General features: G+C 46.0%; 3 protein-coding genes across 5 annotated transcripts in view; 1 reads left to right on the top strand and 2 right to left on the bottom strand.

Moving 5' to 3' along the window:
• The window catches only part of GPBP1L1 (GC-rich promoter binding protein 1 like 1), a 35,184-nt gene extending 34,818 nt beyond the window's left edge, over positions 1 to 366 (bottom strand). The window contains exon 1 of the mRNA XM_037403527.1: positions 255 to 366. The gene's annotated coding sequence lies outside the window, so the exon portion shown is untranslated. The remainder of the gene's footprint in view (positions 1 to 254) is intronic.
• A 251-nt stretch (positions 367 to 617) lies between these two features.
• Positions 618 to 3,773, top strand: TMEM69 (transmembrane protein 69). 3 transcript variants are annotated; one of them, XM_037404088.1, is made up of 3 exons: positions 618 to 664; positions 1,571 to 1,632; positions 2,247 to 3,773. In XM_037404088.1, the coding sequence occupies exons 2-3, from the start codon at positions 1,588 to 1,590 to the stop codon at positions 2,973 to 2,975; spliced, it is 774 nt and encodes a 257-aa protein (XP_037259985.1). In that variant the 5' UTR covers positions 618 to 664; positions 1,571 to 1,587; the 3' UTR covers positions 2,976 to 3,773. The 3 variants fall into 3 exon arrangements, with proteins under 3 accessions (XP_037259985.1, XP_037259984.1, XP_037259983.1); XM_037404087.1 differs by lacking the exon at positions 618 to 664 and adding an exon at positions 946 to 1,304; XM_037404086.1 differs by lacking the exon at positions 618 to 664 and adding an exon at positions 947 to 1,300.
• Positions 3,774 to 4,413: 640 nt separating this feature from the next.
• On the bottom strand, positions 4,414 to 12,600 carry LOC119155418 (intracisternal A particle-promoted polypeptide). The gene is made up of 8 exons (XM_037404085.1): positions 12,251 to 12,600; positions 11,724 to 12,155; positions 11,246 to 11,401; positions 10,336 to 10,503; positions 9,405 to 9,542; positions 7,980 to 8,102; positions 7,123 to 7,343; positions 4,414 to 6,177 (listed from the first exon to the last, which is right to left on the bottom strand). Exons 1-8 carry the CDS (start codon positions 12,537 to 12,539, stop codon positions 5,953 to 5,955), a joined length of 1,752 nt encoding a protein of 583 aa, XP_037259982.1. The 5' UTR covers positions 12,540 to 12,600; the 3' UTR covers positions 4,414 to 5,952.
• Positions 12,601 to 20,771: the final 8,171 nt, after the last annotated feature.

Below are 20,771 nucleotides of genomic sequence, written 5' to 3'. Positions count from 1 at the left end.
CCGGCCCGCCGCGGCTGAGGGGCGGGGGTGGGCGCGCGGCGCGGCCGAGGGCGGAGGGAGCCCCCCCGGCGGCCGCACCGCCCCCGCCGCCGCCGCCAGTGGGGTCCCGGCCTGGCGGGAGGCCGATCCCGGGCCGCTGCGAGGCCGCCGAGCCGGCGAGGAGCGGCGGGCCGGGCCGCGGGCCGGCGGCTGGCGGGGCCGCGCGGGAAGGCGCGGCGGGGCGCCGGGAGGAGGGGTGTGGGAGCCGCACTCACCGGCCAGGCCCCTCTCGCTGCCTCCTGCGGCCCCAGAACCATAACAAAGCTCTGCCCAAAATGGCTGCCCGGCCCTGCCCGGCCGGGGGCCGGAGGGGGCGGGGCCTGCGAGCGCGCGGGGCGGGGCCAGGAGGCGGAAGGGACACGCCCCCTCCGGCTCCCCCGCCGGCCACGCGGAGCGCTCCCCGCCCCCGCCCCGGCCTGGGAGAGGGGCGCGCGCGCACCCCTCGCCCCGCCAATCAGAGCGGCGGCACGCACCGCCCTCGGCGACTCCCGGTCGCCACCGGAGGCTGCGCGTCCCGCAAGGCCGCGCGCCCGCCCGCCCGCCGCGGGGCAGGCTGGGGTTTGTAGTCCGCCCGCGCGCCTCTCCGTGGGGCGTGGCTCGCCCGCGCCGGAGGTCCCGGGACACGGTGAGCAGCAGCGCCCCCCCCCGCCCCGGCGGCAGCGCAGGCCCTTGCCGCCCCCCCTGCCAGCTGCCGGGCCGGGAGCGAGCAGGGCCGCTGCGGCGACAGGGGAAGGAGCGTGCCTTGCCGGCTCCGCTGCCCCCGGTGCCAAACACGCCAGCGACTGGCACCTCCGGCTCCGGGGGGTGCCACGCACGCCTGGGCGCTTCCCCGGCCTGGCGGAACAAAAGGTGCCGCGCCTGTTCCTGCCCGGGCTCGTACCGCGGAGCGCCGGGCCCCGCCGGAACGCTTCCTGGGGCACCGGAAGCCGCGTCAGCGGGGACCGGTGGGCACCGGCGGGGCAGGGGCCTAGCGGCAGGCACAGCCTGGCACTCGCAGTAGCGGCACCCTCCGTGCCACCCCGGGGCAGCCGCCTCGCCCCCATCCCGGACACAGAGCCCCCATCCTCCCCCTGCGTGCTGGGGCCTGGGGCGCGCGGAGCCCCCCTGCTCCGGAGCAGCAGCACCGGGAACGCGGGGAGTCAGGTCCACCGGCAGGCTGCTCGCCTGGCCCGGTCAGGGGCAGGGTCCCTGCCCCTGCCTTGCAGCAACCGGCCGTTCCTCAGCTGCGCGCAGCCTTTGTCCCGCGAAGAGGAGGCGACCCGTAAGTGCGACGCCATCGCCTGTTCCCCTGATGCTCGGTTCTTTAACTCCTTATGGGTTTTGTAACAATTATTACGCTTTTAGAACTTCAGGTCTAGGGCTACTCGAAACTAAATATTCGGTAGTGGGTAAATAAGGATTGAGTACGCATTTGTCTGTAAATACGCACCTGTAAGAGTGGCATCTGGTAAGTCTAGGCTGTGACTTTGGACGTAAGACAAACTTGGCTTTTCATCAGTTTCAGGCCTTCTCATCAACTTTTCTGTTTCAGGCCTTGAGAAAACAAGTATGTTTCCTCTCATACAACGATGCTGCTTCCACACACCTTTCAAAGTAAGTTTCTGCAGGTTTTTTTGGTGTCTGTTTTTATTTAGAAGTAAAATAGCAAAAGATATGACTTGAGCCGTGACTTACAAGTTGGAGTAGCCACATGTTTATCAGTCAGCTTTTCTGAGAGGATTCCTAGTTTCTACAGTAGCTTTTAGCTAAAGCTATTTCTTCTATAAAAAGAAAACTTTATTGTCTAAAGGTCTTTTTTTTCTTCTCTCTTTTTGGTAGTCAGGGGATAGTAGCTGGTTTCGGGGGTGACTATGTCCTGCTTCTGTAATGGTTTTATATTCTACTCTGAAACAGAGCAGTTAAGATACTAACTTAAAAATGCCTAAAGAATTCATGCGTGGGTGGAAGAATAGGTGGATATACAAACCATTTGTAGTGAGTAAGGTTTGCTTACTATGAAGAGCCTAGTTGCTCTTTATCGGCTAGGTTGTGAAAGCTGTGTTGGTTAGCTTAGGTAGTTAAGTTAAAAACACCTGAAAACTGAGATGAAGGGCAGTTGTGACTTGACTTGGAAAACTACTTGGTGTAGTATTTCATAGGTAGCTTAGGTAACTGTAGATCCATGAGCCTGCATTGTAAGGTGGTCAGAACAAGTTTTATACTTGCAGCTCCAGAAGTTAACCAGTCCCAGACTACTACTGTATGGAAAGAATAAGACAACTTGGTCTTCTCTTGGCCTCCAGCTGCAGAGAGGTATGTGTCCTCTCTCAAGACCTCCAAGCCTCAACCCAACATCAGTATATGCAACCAAGCTCCAGGCTTTTCACACCTCTCTCCCCTTCTTCAAGAAGAAAACTCCCAAAGAATCTGAGACCAAAGATTTGGGCGTCTTCAAACGAAGTATGGAATCACTCAAGGATTCTCCCAAGCCAGCCCTTTACTTGAGCCTCGCAGGGCTAATTCCGTTTGTTTCTGTGCCACTGGTAATGGCCACCCAAGGGACCTACTACCCCGAGCTGGTGTTTGCTCAGGTTATGTATGGTGCCACAACAGTCTCTTTCATAGGAGGAATGAGGTGGGGGTTTGCTCTCCCAGAAAACAGCCCGGCCAAGCCAGACTGGATGAACCTGGCTAACAGTACAGTTCCTGCAATCTTTGCCTGTCAAGCCTTACTTCTTAAAGATGTCACTGAAGGTGCAGTAATGCTAATAATAGCCTTAGGGATAGCACTACATTATGACGTTTCCCTTCTTCCCCCTTATCCTAGGTGGTTCAAAGTACTGAGGGTAGTGGGAACAGTGGTGATGGTATTATCACTGTTAGCTACTCTAACGCTGAAGGTTATTTTAGAGGAGCAGCCAAGTAACACAAGACCTAAATGGCAGAACACAAAATAATAAATCAATAGGACGAAGCTATTGGCCAATAAGGTTCTATTGAGTTCCAGGGGAAATAAAACTTACTTGTGCTTAGAAGTAGTAAGATGGGCAGGGATCAAGATGCTTATTCACAAAGCAAATGACTTAAGTGAGTTTAGGAGGGAAGGATTGTGAATAGCAATGACTTCCAAGGCAGGCATGAGTCTGTCCTTACCCGTAGAACAAAGCATCACTCTTCAGTGAGATGTTACTGTCATACGAATTTAAAATGGAGATTCAAATGACATGCCGAATTATTAAAGTACCTGGTTTAACTATAACGTGTGATGTTCTGTGGTGAGGAAAACAACTGCACAGTCATGAACAGTAATGAGGTGAAAGCAGTTCTTCTAGCTTAGTGTTTAAAGAAGCAGCAGAAAATTATGCAAAAGTACATACATGTCTGATTCCTATGTGGTGGAAGACTCTTGTCTTACTCCAGCTGAGAAGGTGCTGAAAATGATACGTGGTTAAGTGCTAGTCAGGTAAGAACGGATAGGTAAGGTTTGTTTGCAGCGGCAAGCTGAGGTCAGCACTTACCTGAAACACGTCATCCAGCTGCTGTGACGGAGTGGGGAAAGCCTTCTAGCATTGTATCTTCAACAAGGTGCCACAAGACAGAAAGTTGTCTTCCTACTTGAGCTTAAATAAAAAAGGATACCTGGGCCATCTGTTCCTAGGTTTTATTTGCGCTTAGGGCTGCCTAGCCAAGGAAGCTGCATGCAACATAGCCATCAAGATCTATCATACTCCTACATTAAAGTATTATCAAGTGGTGATATGACATATGGACTTAACTGCTGGTGCTAAGGGGTCAGATAATGGGATTGAATGTAGTTTATGCCTTCCTCCTCCTCAAAATTAGTTTTATTGGAGCACCTGGGACAGGTACAAATGGACTTGTAGCCTGCAAACACCGCATGATGGGTCAGTTATTGAAAACACTGCAGAAACGTGTTATTTCTACTTGAGTCTTTCTAACATGTCATTTAGGGAAGAAGATACAGCCTAAGTCACATGGATTTTCTTTTCTTGCCTCAGCTACCTCAAGAAACCTTAAAGTTATATGTGGGCATGTTTACTGTAGGCTTTGTATCTTAAGTATTCTTTAAGTACACTGTAAGATGCAAAAAGACAGCTGAAGTGACAGCCACACACAGTTTTAGGACCAGTTTAGGTAATCCTCAGTTCTCCTAAAGCACTGCTCCTTCAGTGTTCTATACACAATAAAGCACATACTGTGATTTAAAATATTATCGGTTCATTCTGCAAAGAACAGAATTTCCAGTAAAAAAAAATAAAAATATCTATTCTATGAAAGTGGCAGTGATACAGCTCATGATGATAGGAAAACAAATATTCAAGAGTATTCCACAGTTAGTTTTGAAAATGCATTTTATTATGAAAAGCTGTTTAAAACAAGCCTGAACTTGGAGAAAAAAAAAAAAAAGAGACAGCATAGACATTAGTTTACACACGTAAGAAATCTTTTGAAGTAAAAGCACACACAAGATTATAGAATGGTCAAGAGAAACAAATGCTCCATCTACATGTTTTAGCCTGGCAATCTCCCAACCCAACCCTATGTTAGAATGCAATACCTAGATTCTTAAGCTACCTGCAACACTCACCTTGGAGGATTTTATTCATGTATTGATTTGTTAATTTTACACAGGGGATATTGACCTACACAGTGCAGGCTTCCTGTTTTGTGATATTCCAGCTGTGGTTTTGTGTTCTAGTCTTCTATCAAAGTTCAAACAGCCTTTTCAGACTCCATCCAGTTCATCCGCAAGTGTGCAGAAAATGCAGTCGTTGTGCAAAAAGCAACTTCAAGTATGTTAATTAAATGAATCTAGAACTAACTCCAAACTCCTAGTAGTATTGTTCTAAGTGTATCCAAGCTAAATACAAACTCCTTAAAACACAGTAATAGCATCACTTTTAATGCTGAATGCAGCTGAATCTATCATCAAAAACTCCATCCACTCAAATCTGGAAGAGACAGGATACAAGATGTAGCAAAGATGAACAAAGCGTGTACCTTTTAGAATAGCACATATTCCAATGCCAAGTCTCAGCATGTGTCACACAGGGTAAAAACACAATTAACTACAGCGTGAGGGGGAAAGGGCAAAAGGCTTTCCCTGTATTTTTATACTAACAGCAGTACTAAACAGAACAGCTAATCTAATGAGTAGCATTTCTATATAAAATTCATCAGAGCTTACTCAAAAAGGAGCTCTGCTGTCACCACTGAAACCACTGAGAAGAAAAGCCTATGCTGAAGTGTAATGGCATTATTAGAACTGTGAAAATAACCTTCCAGAACAGGAATTTTTCAGCCACTCACCATCCAAGTTAGTGCAGCGGCCAGAAAGTAAATACCCCAATTCACATTTAATGCCCATCATGTCCAGCAGCGGACAAGAGGCTCAAATGCGTCAAGGTCGTAAGTAGAGGTACTAAGTCTTCCCCATCTGTTTTCTCTTGTTTTCTGCCAAAAAAGGACAACTAATGCTAACCAAGTAAGCCCATCTGCTTTTATCTATAGGTAACTCCTAGCTGTCTAGAGTAACCTTCTGGATTATAAGGCCAGCTAAAGACGCTAGCTTTGGTGCACCTTAGAGAGTTAACAGCTTGATTAATGTCTCTGAATGTGCTGGAATGATTTCTTCAGATTTTTACAAGGTAAATTTGCCATTTATTTCAGTAAGCTTAATCCAGTCGTAAGAGGCATTCCTACTCTTAACAGAATACTTCCCAAGACAGACATTGGATAAGCCAATTTACTATGAAGGGCAAGAGTGGTAATATTTCTTTTTGCTCAGGGAAATCCCTCAGATTTAACTCTCCCTTGTCTCTACAAAAGCTCCTGTGTTAGAAGAGGTTTCTGGCCAATGAAACTGGAAATATGAGGAGACACGATTTACTCATTCTTTGTCTTCTCTGTGTTTTACAGCACAGCTACACCTCCTTCGCAGCGACTGGTAATCATGTTGGCAATTTCAGTCCAACTGTCCATATGAGGGTTATAAGCTTCAACAGAGTCTGAGGTTACTGGAGCAGCAAAATCATGACTGGGAGCTCGGCCTCCCGAGGCATAAAGAAATCCATTCACAGCCACAACACAGACGCCAGCTCTTGGTACCTTCATTGACGCAACTTCAACCCACTTTTCCTAATGAGAAGGTGAAAGAGTCAACAAGTAGGTTGAGGGCAATTCTGGTAAAAGTAACGTTTAAAGCTTAAAGACTGAAACATACGCAAAGCACACTACGCATATGCTTCACAGGCTCAAATATGGCATGTGTACAGTATCAAGAGGATTATCAAGACTGGAATGACAACATTTTGACAAGTGGCCCAAATCCTGCTAGTCGCTAAAAAGCAGATCACATACTATCCATACACAACAACCCTCCCTTTCTTTGGGCACTGCAAGATGCAGTCTGTCTCCAAAATGGAGAACTGCTACACAGTTTGAGGTGGGAAATAAGGAAAACTAGATTCAATTCCAAGAATAGAACAGAGTGGCACACTGGATTATGTTCTGCTTGTAACAGTGGCTACTGTTCCAAAGAGCATCATAGAAACATGAGTAACAACAGTCGGGAGTAATTTCTTACCTTACTCAAAAGTGTTCAAAGTGATTTTTCTAGTCACGCTGAAACACCACTACATTTTGATGCATAAGAAAGATCCTCAGCTTTTGCAACAAAGGGCAACTCTTACTTTTTCAGGGAGCTTTTTCTCTCTAGTCAGATTATTGACCATTCTATTGCAGAGGGGGAATCTATCCCCCCATCTTAACCCTAAGAAGTGTTTACCAAACTGCAGTATTATCTATGCATCATCAGTACTGGTGAGCTTTCAGTTTCCCAAAAGCATGCATACAATCTTTGTAAACACCTCACTAAGCCAAATAGCAAGATTCTACAGACTGGTTAGGACAGACAGACCCTGAGGTCACCAAAGCTTTGTTTCACTCTGATTACCAGCCAGTAGTGAAAAGAAAATGTAATTTCCAACTTTTTTTCTTTTTAAAGGAAGCAGGCTACCTCTGTAGCATCTTACACGAAATTGATGCAATCTACATTTATGAGAGGAAGGGACTCTACCATACCTCTTCAAAGGAGTATTTTTCTACAGTAGCTAGCGCATCCTGAGATTCATTCCAGCCTCCCACAGCATAGATACAATCGTTGAGAGCGGCTACACCAAGATACGCTCTTCGGGTGCCCATTGGAGCGAGCTCAGACCAACGTTTAGATATTGGGTCGTAGACTTCCACAGAACGTAGCTCTACTCCTTCATTGCTGATACCACCGACAACATAAATTAAACCTGTAGAAACAAAATTTCTTCTCTGTTAGGTTTCCTAACACAAAGGTTTGAAAGACAGAAAATGTTTGTCACAATACAAGTTTCAGCTTGACATTAAGATGCCTTAAGCATGCCAGATTAAAATCCTCCATTTGTCCAGTAGCACCATACATAAAGCTTTTTTTTATTAGTAACTTGAGGCTCAGGCACTAGAAGCTCTTGATGGAAGCAGCAATTAATCAAGTGCAACGGAGAGAATTCAGAAGGCTGCAACTGCTGACCAGGTCTGGATGTCTTTAGACATGACGATCTTAAAATAATCTGTGGCAATTCATGATCGTCACAAACAAACATATACAAACCTACATATGGAAGGTAAATAAAAACAGTATCTGGAAGCACAGTCAACTATTAAAAGACTAGCTGGGTAACAGTTTTTACATGGCTTCCAGTATGGTTTTCATGAGATAAAAGGCAGAAGACAAAGAACTTCATAGTCTTTTAAGTTCTGCAGAGTGAAAAATACGGTACAAGAACAAGTAAGCAAGGTACAAGCGTGAGCAATTGACAGCACAGTACAAGACAAAAGTAAAAGTCATGACTGAAACATAAAGCTTCAAAATCCAATGGCTCTTGGAACTATTTAACAATATTCACCTTGCATTTCACAACACCCAAAGCAGTAACGAGGCACAGCCATGCTTCCCACCACATCCCAACTATTTTCTTCAGGATCAAATCTCTCAATTGTGTTGCCAATCTCTGCTCCAACCCAACCTCCTGCAAATAATAGCAAACACAGGGAAGAATTTAGTGGCATGAAGCTGCATGTTAGCCACATTTTTAGACGTATGGTGCACTTTTCCAGGACAGACTAATTCTGAAACCAGCACACAATCTACAATGGAAATAAATTACAATTGAGCAATAACTAATCCACAAAGATTTGGTATACTAATGCTCATGTGAACAGCTGTTTTTCCAAACTTAAGTTTGCAAATTCGCAACACCAAGATGTAATATTTAAGATCAAATCAATTTACAAGTTCCATGAATTAACACATTTAACATTAACTTCATCCAGTGTGGTGGTTTGACCCTGGCTGGATGCCAGGTGCCCACCAAAACTGCTCAGTCACTCCCCTCCTCAACCAGAGAGGGGAGAGAAAATATAACCAAAGGCTCATGCACCAAGATAAGGACAGGGAGATCACTCAGCAATTACTGTCACAGGAAAAACAGACTCGACTTTGGGAAAATTAGTTTAATTTATTACCATTCAAATCAGAAAAACACATTCCTCCCCACCCCTCCCTTCTTCCCAGGCTTAACTTAGTTCCCAGTTTCTCTATGACGGGGAATGGGGGTTACAATCAGTTCATCACAGGTTGTTTCTGCCACTCCTTCCTCACACTCTTCCCCTGCTTCACTGTGGGGTCTCTCCCGTGGGAGACGGTGCTCCATGAATTCCAACATGAGTCCTTCCCATGGGCTGCAGTTCTTCACTTGCTGCCCCAGCGTGGGTCCCTCCCATGAGCACCATCGAAAAATGTCCTTCGGGCACAGACTGCTTCAGTGTAGGTCCTCTGCAGGGTCACAAGCCCTGCCAGAAAATCTCCTTCAATGTGGGTTGCCCAGAGCCTCCTTTGGGCATTCCCCTGCTCTGGCATGGGGTTTTTCATGGGCTGCAGGAGGGTATCTGCTCTGCCATTAACCTCCATGGGCTGAGGGGACACAGCCTGCCTCACCGTTGTCTTCACCACAGGCTGCAGGGGAATCTCTGCTCTGGTGCCTGGAGCCCTCCCTGCCCCTCCTTCTTCACTGACCTTGGTGTCTGCAGAGTTGTTGCTTGCACACAGTCTCACTCCTCTCACTGATGCAGATTTCTCCCACCCTTCTTAATACGCTATCACAGAGGCACTATCACCGTCACTGATTAGCTCAGCCTTGGCCAGTGGTGGGTCTGTCGGAGGTGGCTGGCATTGGCTCCATCGGACATGGGGAAAACTTCTAGCATCAATTTACAAGTTCCATGAATTAACCTTCAAAATTAACCTCACCTAGAAAAAACCCAAAACTTACCTAAAGCATAGATAGCACCATAGCACGCGCACACTCCCAGTCCACAACGGGGATGGTTCATGGAAGCCACAGTGGTCCACTGCTTAGTAACAGGATCATAACATTCAGTACAGTCAAAAATCATCGAGTCCTTCTCACCTGCACAGTAAGATCAAAAACAGAGACAGGGTAAACACAATGTTTTGCACTGCAGATATAGAAGAGTTCTTCAACTCCTTCCAGGACAGACAGCATTTGAATACAACAACATCTTTTAGCTAGCCAAATGGCCAAAGTAGCAAAAGCTTTGTTTATATCCAGAACTGAATCACCACTAGGAACAGCTTTCATCAACAGTTCCCTAAAACATTACTAAAAACATCAGAGGGGTGGACAACCGCAGTGCTATGCACTTTTTACTCTGCAGCACAACTGACAGGGTTTTCAAGACCAAAGAATGTGTTTTGTGGTGACAAAAAACACTAGACATATGCATTCTTTAACAATGGGCTGGAATAGCTACTCATCGCACCCTTGTGCAAACATACACAACAAGCCTTTCCAGGTAGGCAGGTCACAAGCCTTTTACACTATGGGCGTCTGCTAGACTACAAGTGAGAAAAGAAATGCTCTTAGGGATGGTACACAAAGTCTGCAGAATATCCATCACCTCTCAGTATACCTGCAAATGTCCATACACTTACCTGTGAGCTGCTACACCATAAGGGGAGAGCAGCTTAGTAAAAAAATGGCGAACACAGGAGCCCAAACAGGCATTCACAGGGCACTGTCAGTAGAGCACCAAGGAACTGCAATTCAATTGTTATTACATCTGTTGTATTATCTACTGTTGGGTTCCTCAGAACCAATTACAGGAAGAAGAATTTTAAAAATCCCCACCCACGAGTTCTATAGCATCCATGTAACAAAGAAAGCACAGTTCAGCTGTTACCTCCAATGGCATAGACCATTCCTCCCACCACAGCCACACCCAGCCCACTCCGGGCCTGGTGGAGAGAGGACACTGTGGTCCAGTAGTGGCTGAAGGTGTCAAATCGCTCCACACAGCTGAGGGCTCTACTATCACTCCAGCGCCCTCCTTGCAGCCGGGTGTACCCACCTAGAAAGTAAGTGAAAAGATCATGGCTGAGTAATAGCTTCCTGCTTATCCCCATGCTCCTATATCTAAACCATTGAAAAAATTACAGTAACAGCCATTAGACACTTTCAGTAGGAACTGGACTTTTCCACGTAGCATTGTTTCTCCAGCACACAAGGAAGAACGGTTCCCTTGAGGGTCATGTAACTTGTTCCTGAGCTGACCACTTCAAAACACTACAAATATTACCATTGACGTTCTTACTAAAACACAGACACCAGCCAACAGCCTTTGCTACCATAAGTCGGTATTACTTCCCCATAGGGTGAAACGAGCATTCCCTTCCAATACAAAGCTGCAGTTTTGCTGAAAACTTGCGATTTCAAGTATCCTATCACATGAACCAAGGTATGCTAGATAAACTTCAGCCTTCAGAAGAACAGAGAGTGCAGTAAATGCGCATACACCATTCCAGCACTGAACCCTGGGCAAATCTTTTCCTGATTTGCAGCTTACCACCCAAGACAAATAATTTCTGAAAGACAAATCTAGGCTTTGAATGCCATGTCATAATAGCAAGAAATGTGAATGCTGCACTTCTGTGCAATTCTAAGCTGAAAGCAGCTCACATGGTCACTCAGCGAGATGAAACATTTTGCTATTTTTTGATTAAAAAAAAGTCCAGTATCTCCTACTTCAGTACTGTAATATGAGATACTACTTCATAATTTGTTTTACAAGGTTCAAACAGTCACATTCTAACCTACTGCATAAAGGTACTTCCTGGCTTTCCTCCGGGGACGACCTTTAGAAGCTTGCAGAAAACTGCTGATCTTGTTCTCTTTTGGAGATTTACACACTTCACAATATTCTTTCAACAGAGTTTGCAGGGCCACCCGAAGGCTGAAATCTGGAATACCTTGAGGAAATAAGCAGAATAAAAAAGGCACAGTGAAAAGTTACAGACAGTAAGTAACTCAGTTGTAGAAAAGTTACTAGCTTCTCCTAAATTCGCAGACAAATCAAGATTGCTTGCTTTTACAGGACTTTTTCAAAAGCACGTTTTTAAAGTAAGCTGTGCTTATTTGTTAAAAAATAGGACTCGTTTGCTCAGGAGTAAACATTTTCACTCATGATGCTATTAACCTAAAAGAAATCCATCAAAACACAGTAACTCTGAACAACACACAGCTCGCTCAAATACAAGCACCTGACATTCTTTCTCTCCTTCTTTCACTTACTTTCTATGTACTTTAACAGCCTTTGTGCTGGTAGCAGCGGGAATCGAACGGGCTCCAGTACTTCCACGACGTATTTCTTCCTTTTCCCCACATCCTTCAAAATCCACTGCATCGCCGCTAAGAAAACCTGGTACTCGTCCTCGATGCTCAGGTCCTCGCTTCGCAGGATCTTAATCAGCTGCTCTTTTGTCAGCGCCAGGAACTCCTCCCCGCTCTGCACCTCCAGGAAGTGCGCGTGGATGTAGCTCTCGGTGAACTCCATCAAGTCGTGACAGGCGATCTGCTCGGAGAACTGGAAGAGGCCGATGCAGTTCAGCGGGTCGATCTGCCCCTTCAGGAACTCGCAGCACAGCTCCACCACCTCGGTGAGCTGCAGCATGTCGGCGGCGACGATCAGCTCCTGCACGTTGTGCTCCCCGATGCTCACCACCCCTGCGGGCACGCACACGGCAGCGGGGCTCCGCTCGAGGCTGCGGCCCTCGGGCCACCGCCGGGCAACCGGCCCCGCCGCCCCCCTCGGCCCTTACCTGTGTAGATGAAGTCGAGGAGCGTGTGGAAGGTGCCCGCCTCGACGCCCGCGATCCGCACCACGTCGCGGCCGGACTCCTTCATGCCACCCGCGAAGAGCGCCGCGAAGTACGGGCTGCTGGCCGCCAGCACCAGCCGGTGCACGGCGAACGCCTCCGGGCCCACCTCCAGCCGCACGTCGCAGAAGCTCTGCCCGGCCCGCAGCCGGTTGATCTGGGCCAGGAGGAGGCGGGCGTGCCGGTCGGAGAAGGAGCTCCCGCCGCCCTTCGCGGCCGCTGCGCACGCCATAGCCCTCCCTCCCTCAGGCGGCGGCGGCGCCTCTCCCCCGCCGTCCCCTGCCGCCCGCGGGCGCTTGGCGCATGCGCAACGGCACCCCGCGCTGCCGGCCCGCGGCGCATGCGCGGGGGGGAGGGGCGGGCGCGCGGGGGCTGTTGGCGGGAAGGGTTGCTCGTCTCGCTGAGGCGAGCAGGGGGCTGGCGGGGGTGGGTTGTGCACAAGGGCTTGCTGAGGGGTGTTCTTCGTGCTGAGCGCCCTTCTCCCTCAGGGGGCCTAAGAGGTGGATCTGCTCTGGTTGTGGTACATCCGTGTGAGCCTTACTCTCTGTGCTTGCCTAGTCACTTGGCCCTGTGAGGCCTGTTCAACCCCCACGGGTGCCTCTGGCTGCTGCACCATGGGCTGGCTGCCTGCTCTGTGAGGAGCTTTGTCAGTGGTTAAAGCTGGTCCTCTGATGGGTTTGCTTACTGCGCCTGGTGCTGATGTCACCTTGTTCACTAACTTCACAGTTTCTGTCCCTCAGTTGTATTCCCTTCAGGCATGCTTTTGCACACTGGATTTCTAGCTGCCTTAATCTGTGCTTGTGAGAGAGAAACCTGGCAGTGTTGGTGAGTAACCACAGCTACTGTCTGCCTGGGGAAACCCCAGAGATGGAAGGTGGGAGAACTGCCTGTCCTTTGCTCAGTGCTGGCATCAGAGCCAACCGACCAGAGGTGGAACTGGCCCACGCACCCACTCTGTAATGTCGTGCCATGTTTGGGCCTTCCTCATCATTCCAGCACTGATGTTTCATCGCAGAGCATGCTTCCACCTTAGTCTGTATAATTCACTGAGTCACCACATGCCTGAGCACTGACCAAAGGATGAGCATCACATACTGAGTTACAGGCACACGATCACGGGGTCTGGCAGAGCTGGCACTGATCCTGAGAGAAAAGCATCCCTCCTGAGCTTTCCACAACTGTTCCAGCAGCATGACATGCAACATGACATGCAGCCGCAGCAAAAAGCAATCAGAGAGCCTCTTGGAATGCTTCCATATCTATTTACTGTGAGGCTGGGAAAGAAAAACATGTCTGCTTACAGCCACAATGGTCATGGCCCCTCAGGCTTTTCTCATGATTCTGCATTTCGTTGTAATAATTTTTAAAAGTGCTTCTGGGAAGGATCTGAGTCGTGGTACTCTCTGGGGACTGTTGGTTTCTCCATTCATCAGCATTATATTCTTGACAGTAGAGTGGTAAAGTTACCTTTCAAGCTGGTCTTAAAAAAATACCCACAGAAAATATAGATCCAGATAGAAAAATAAGATTTCTGCAAGCACACACAGTTGGAGGCATGCTGATATAACTCAGTACAAATTTTAAGCTAGGCTAATAAATGCGTTGAGATTTTTCTTTCACTGATGAATCAGTAAAAGAAACCAGACCCCTCTCGCGCTGACATTTTATTCATCGGAAGTGGCCTGTGAGTAAAAGGCTTAGAATTCTCCTAAATGCCAGTGGCTCAGTCGCTGGCTGATGTCAGCTGTTAGACACTTGGCCAGTACTAGGATTTCACACCATAGCGCCAAATTTACAGACACAAAATAACGCTGCTGAGACTGCTAAATTTGCCCTGAAGGCCTGTCCGGTACCGTGTTAACGGCGTTGAATGGTTCTGCCTCCGGAAGAGGGCACTGCTTCAGCGTGCTGCTTCTGTACCCGCACAAAAGCTGTGCAAGATGGCGCTAATGCTCCCGGGCGGTACTGTGCATCTCCCAAAACAAGCCGTAGATTTTCAGGAGTAAGTCTGAAAGTACATCTGGCAGTGTGAAATTGCACTGCGAAATGAGGAGCCTTTTGATTAACTAACACCAAGAATGACAGTCATTGCAGTGAAGGAATTAAAAATGTCTTCGATTTTAATTTAGAAGGCTCCTAGCATGACACTTGCCAATAAGCCAGCTGAATGCCGACGGACATATAGGACAGGTGACAAAAAAAGCATGCTCTTCAACGTGTCCCACTGCTCATGCCTGCCCAGAAGTGCTGCTGCCACAGCACCAAAGCCTCTCAGTGAGAAGAATCTTGCAGACAAGCTGTTCAGACTTTCTCTTGAAAAAATCCTGTGCTGTGCCAGAGTACCATGAAGCATTGCAGTCCTCCCTGTGTTATCCCACAGAGGCCCATGGCTGCTTTGATTTCCCTGGCTGAAGGCTTCTCAGGAAAACCTTTTCAGATGCTTGGAAGATGTCCTGCTGAGCTAAGGTGTCTGTGCTCCTGCTCTCAAGTCCTGCAGATGGTGCTGTTACTACAGGGTGATACATTTGAACGTGCAACAAAAAATGGGTGGCTAAAAGCTGTTGCACGGGGGTGTTGTGGTTCTCCTCTGTTACAGGATGATCTTTGTTAGATCTAAGGGTTTGTTGGGGTTTTTCCCTCCCTGAACTCCATAAAGGTGGAGGGCTTTTAGTTTCAAAAAAACCTAAAAGAAAAATAATCGATTTGAAGGTGTGGTTTTGCCTGTCTGCCTCTAGTCAGAAGTCTGTCCATCATACCTATAGCTTTGGGGATCATTTTGACTTGGTATTCACAAAGTATCCTTACCATACTTGGCTGCTAAAATTCTCTCTTGCAGAGGAGACATGAAACTTGGGCTTTGACTATTTGTAGGTACAACAAACCCTGTGGGATGTTTTGTGACAGGGAGCCACTCTCCATGAAAGCCAAACGGTACGTGCCAGGTCAGATTCCTGCCCCAGTTTCCATGAGTATGAAATCTTCACTTCCCATTCCAAACCGCAGTGCATCTCTGCACTTTGTGCTAAGGCATCTACTATCATCTTTCAACGGTACAGTCAGTTGCCACTTTAATTGCTAATTACCCACTGCAGTTACTACTTGTATTTTAATGCACTTAACCTGTCAGAGGAGAGGTGTTAGAGAGCCTCACCAAAAGGGAAAGGAGCTTGCTTTGTGTTTTAGTGTCCAGGTCACAAAGCCTTACTAGGATATGACCATTTTTGTTCCACTTCCCTAAGTTTCTTAAGGACTTGAAGTCAGCCTTCTCTCAGGGAAGCCAGAATTGCAGAAGGTACAGAGCCACTGAGAGTTTATGAGGACTAGAAATATCTGTAGTGCACTAAGCTACATCTCTCACACTTCCAAGACATCTTTCTGTTAAGGCCTACATTTGTCCAGGTGTTTCATTTACTGTGGATGCCCTAGGTTAACGATACAGATCAGCATTCTCTGTTGATGCACATTTTAGTGGAGTGCATCGTGTGTGGCATCATGAATTTGCAGCCCCTAGTAGCGGGGAGATGGGAGAGGCTGCTGGAGTTCACAGTCATGTAACTGGAGGAGAAAAGGGGCTCCCTGGGTACTTTCAAGGTATTCCTCAAAGGCAATGGAGGTTAAGCCATTATCACCCCAGTGGGACTGGATATAATGTTATCTACTCAGCCAAAAGCCTCTAATGAGCTACGGACACTAGATTCTAATTAGATATCTGCATAAACCTGTTGTCAGCTTATGTTTTTATGTGATACATAAGCTTTAGTGGATGAAAAAGCTTCCCTTCAGGGTCTGAATGTTTTCCATCTCAGCGGGTAAAGGTACTGTGCTTCACAGTCAGAGAACACGTTTTCCAGACCTAAGCCAGGCATGGAAACACTCCCTCAGCAGGTTTGAGCCACACTCAGGAGCTATTACCTTCATTTCTGTGAGGGTTAATGAATCTTGATGATTATGTGTGTGTGTTTGTGCACGTGCAGGGTAGAGGTCTGAACTGAAATTGACCCAAGGATGGAGAGCGATAGGGGTCCCCAAAACCAGTCTTTCTGCACAGGCAGCCCCAGAATATAGGGCCTGTGCTACCAGCAAGGTGGTGATGGCTCTGTCAATTTCTCAGCCGAACTGTTAATGGCTAGGGAAACTGTAAAGCTCATTGAAGTGCCATGCTGCATGATTCTTCTCTTCTCTTAGAACTTTTTTGTCTATTTTGGAATTTGTAATTAAGTGTTTTTATTACTTTCACTGTAATACGGCTTCAGGTAAAGGTGACATTAAGGTAACTGCCTGATATCAGAGTTGTCAGTCCAGATAGGTTTAGTATTCTTGAACTGGGTATTAAGGAAACCCTCCTGAGTATCCACATTGCACCAAAGGTACTGAGAAGCAGGCTGTGCTAGAGTCCAACTGAGTGGGGTGATGCCTTCCAGTGACCAGCCATACCCCGGGGAGCCATTTGGCAGGCAGCAAAACTGGGGAGCATGCCAGAGCTGCAAGAGCCTCCAGAGGGAATGTGACATTCCCAGTGAGTAATGCACAGATAATGGCTTGTGATTTCAGGAGCACTGGCAATATTTCACTGCTGTGTGCTCCAGGCTTCACCTTCACAATAGCATTGGGTAGAAAGGTGATTGGTGTATGATAAAAAGTAATAAAAAGAGGACTTTTTTAGTCTTAAGGTATACCCTAGCAATGAAAGGATTGTGTCACCTGACCTACTTGTGTGGAGAGGTTTGTGTTCTGGGTACACTTACCTAGCGGGAGGTTTGGAGGAATTCCAGTGAAACTGGGAAAGTTGTGCAATATGCATGGCTACAGTTCCCCACCAGTTAAGATTCTTGTGTTTAAGCCATAGATCTGGAGCAATTCCAGGCAATTTGATTTAAAGTAAACATCCTGGATGCAGCATGTCAGATACTAGCACAATATTGTTTTAGTCTTTCTCATTTCTCCTGTGGGAATAATCATTCCATGAAGAAGGAAAGTGATCTAATGAGAGAATTAACTCAAGAGCTTGAACATTGAATTAATCACAGCTGTCTGAGAGGGGAACCAAGGCAAACTCCACAGAGAGCTTGCTGCATTTCTAAGGAAGGAGGCCAAAAGAATACTAAGACTTGGATAGCAGTTGGTGATCAAAACAGAGGCAGGAGAGTTATGCTTTTAGTAGCTAAAGGGAAGCAAAACTGTGCAGCAGAGAGAGTTTTCCCCCTCATTTCTCTGAGAAGTTAAATCTCCGTAGTAGGGGATCACTGCAGCTTTTTCTTGGAGATGTTGAAAGTTGCCAGATCACCGGGGTCTGATCCTAACTGTGTCCTCGCACTTAACTGAAGTAGATGATTGATTTCAAAGCTTGGCTCTTTTTTCACTGTTGTCTGGAGTTGTCCTGCAGCTTCACACTACATTAGACCTGCTTGCTAAGGTAAGTTTATCAAAGGTGCAGGTCTTTTTTTTGCCAAAAGGAAAAATGAGTTGTGCTTGAGAACTATCAGTCTTCAGACACATGGGACTTTAGTGTTGCCATTAGTAAAGTCTGGCAATGTTTCAAACTGTAATCCAAATCCTAATGCTTTTTGAACTCTTTACTTAACTCTTCTTGTCTAAATCACTGTGTTCCTTTGTATTATAGAGTACAGTACACAACAGATCCATGTGCTGTCTAGAGCATGTGGCATTTTTAAAAATGACTCCAAGTTATGCAAACATTTTGGAAAATGATCAGAAAATGTGCATAAATTCAGCTAATTTTATTCCCTTTATTTTATATAGTCATTAGACATACACAAAGAGCATGTTTGCTCTCCTAGAACATACTGCACTTGCATTGACAGAGATTCTGAGCTGCTTTCCTTGAGAAGATGGATAGAGTTAAACTGCCTAATACCCACCGCATTCCACAGCCTGTTCGCAGTGGGGTCATTCCAGAAGCAGAGCCTCCATGGAATGTGTGTGAGATACTTCACAAACTGTGAGTAACTGTAAGTAGGATGTCTGTAGGTTCTGCATCTCTTGCTTTGTGAGTCAGGACTTCCATGGCTCTGCATACACTGAAACCTTAAAAGATTGCTACCACACACCCCAGCTCCTTGGCTGCTCTGCTGTTCCCTTGCCGTGTATTTTCCTGGGTGAATTTTTTCCTTGATTTACCTTTCCTCAGTGCAAGCATTTTTCATCTCCCTTTTCAGAATTTCACCTTTGGAGGCTTGGACTAGTTCTCTGGTTAGAAAGATTGTTTTTATTCTAATCTTGTCCTTCAAAGTGCTTGCAAAATCTCTACTTCATTGCCTGAGTAAACAAAACTGTTGACTACATTCAGAACAGGCCCTGTGGGATTCCTAACAGAAGACCTGCCTGAGTTTAATGACAATATACTCATAGTAATATTTTAATATATTTTTTAATCAGTTGTGCACCCGTGTTATGGTGATTTCATTTGCACTTTGGTTTTCTCAGTTGGCTTATCAGAATGTTGCATCAAATACTATCAAAACCCTTAAAAAGCCATATCTCATCTACAGCTTTCCATTTTCTGCAGGCTCGTTGTCTCTCAGCAAGGGAAATTAGCCTGTTTTGACATTGTGTGTCTTAAATAATCTAACAATTATTATTTTAATATTTTTTTTATCCTTCAAGCTACATGGAAATGCATTGTTTAACAGCTTGTTCTAGTTTTTGAATGCTCAGGCTTTTGAAATACTCTATTTCATAAAATGCTGAAGGGTGTCCAGAGAAGGGCAATGAAGCTGGTGAAGGGTCTAGAGCACAAGTCTTATGAGGAGTGGCTGAGGGAACTGGGGCTGTTTGGCCTGGGGAAAAGGAGGCTGAGGGGAGACCTTATTGCTCGCTACAGCTCCCTGACAGAAGGCTGCAGCCAGGCGGGTCTCTTCTCCCAAGTAACAAGCAATAGGACAAGAGGAAATGGTGTCAAGTTGCATCAGGGGAGGTTTCGATTGGGTATTAGGAAAAATGTTTTCACCAAAAGGGCTGTCAGGCACTGGAACAGGCTGCCCAGTGACATGCTGGAGTCACCATCCCTGAAGGTATTTAAAAGGCGTGTAGATGTGATGCTTAGGGACATGGTTTAGTGGTGGACTTGGCAGTGCTTGGTTAACGGTTGGACTCAATGATCTTAAGGGTCTTTTCCAATCTAAATGATTCTATGATTTTTGCATAACTCTAGTCGAAGGATCACCTTACAAAGTGCAACTCCACTTGCAGCATGAAATAAGGCATTGAAACAGAACTTGTCTGTGCTAGTCCTAGTTCTGCAATACTTCCAGTGATCAGATAAGTGTCTTACTGACTCTTTACCACTGACTCAGTTTGCTTCTCACTACTTATTTTCCTCTCAGGTATATTTTGAAGATTAATGAATATTTATAAAATGCTCTGCATAAAACCTGCACATGAAAAATGCAACAGAAGTTGAAAATGTCATAATTATGGATGCTTATTATTTTTTAAAAAGGAAGCTATATTGCAATCAATATCCAAGGAGAATTATGAACTATAAAGATAGAGTGAGGACTCCAAAGGTACTACAGGAAATTGTGGCTGGCACAACTAAGCTGAAGGTGGAAACAGCTGAGTAACCTGATGAAGAATGCCTTGCAATGGCACAAGATACAGTGGGCAAGTTTTGGTAATAATGCTTAGTATTGAAATATATGCAGGGTGAAGTATTTGTATTACAGAAGGGTGATGAAATCCTTTTCAGTTTGCAAGTAATTAAAGATGAGGTTCATCATCATAAGTAACATTAACAGCTGTAAAGTAACAGGCTCAGATAACCTGTACTAAAAAGCTCTAATAGAACTGTCAAGAGAGATTTCATTTGTCATAACTCCTGGCATTTCAGTGAAATTTCAGAAGACTCATAGTACTGTGCCAATTTTTAAGGAAAAAAAATTAAATAAACAGAGCAAGCAGGCTGACCCAGCTAGCTGTGTTATGGTTAACGTGACATCAGTCCCAAGGAGCGCAGTACAAATACTGATACTTAGCCAGGTCATAAATAAATCAATAATTGGCAATAATTTTTATTTTTATCAAGATTGTCTTGTTGATAAATTCAATCTAGTTTATTGATAAAGTCTGCTTCCTACAGATTAGTGTAGGAACATATTTCACAAAGCATTTGATCTACCATTGTGACATTTTGATAAAGATCTTAGTTAAGTCTAGCGTCACGAAATACAGAGACATTTCACTTGTCTGGGCCAGTGTGGGTCCAGAAGCAGGACATGTGCTTTTGAGGTGTGATGCACAGCAGGCACTTACCAAAACAGGTCAGCATTAGCTGGGGATGTCTGCAGTCATCGGTAACTTCGGTCTTTCTTTTCCCTGCTTCACCTTCACAGTATATTGTTGTAGTCTGATTTTTAGTGATTTGTGTTAATTTTGATTTATCTGAGTTATCCTAGCCTTTCTGTAAATGTAAAATCACCACTGATAGTATTGTTGAGTGACAGAG

Source organism: Falco rusticolus, chromosome 11, assembly GCF_015220075.1.
Source record: "Falco rusticolus isolate bFalRus1 chromosome 11, bFalRus1.pri, whole genome shotgun sequence".
Taxonomy (NCBI): domain Eukaryota; kingdom Metazoa; phylum Chordata; class Aves; order Falconiformes; family Falconidae; genus Falco; species Falco rusticolus.
Note: the sequence above shows the minus strand (reverse complement) of the source record. Positions and strands in the feature narration are given on the sequence as shown.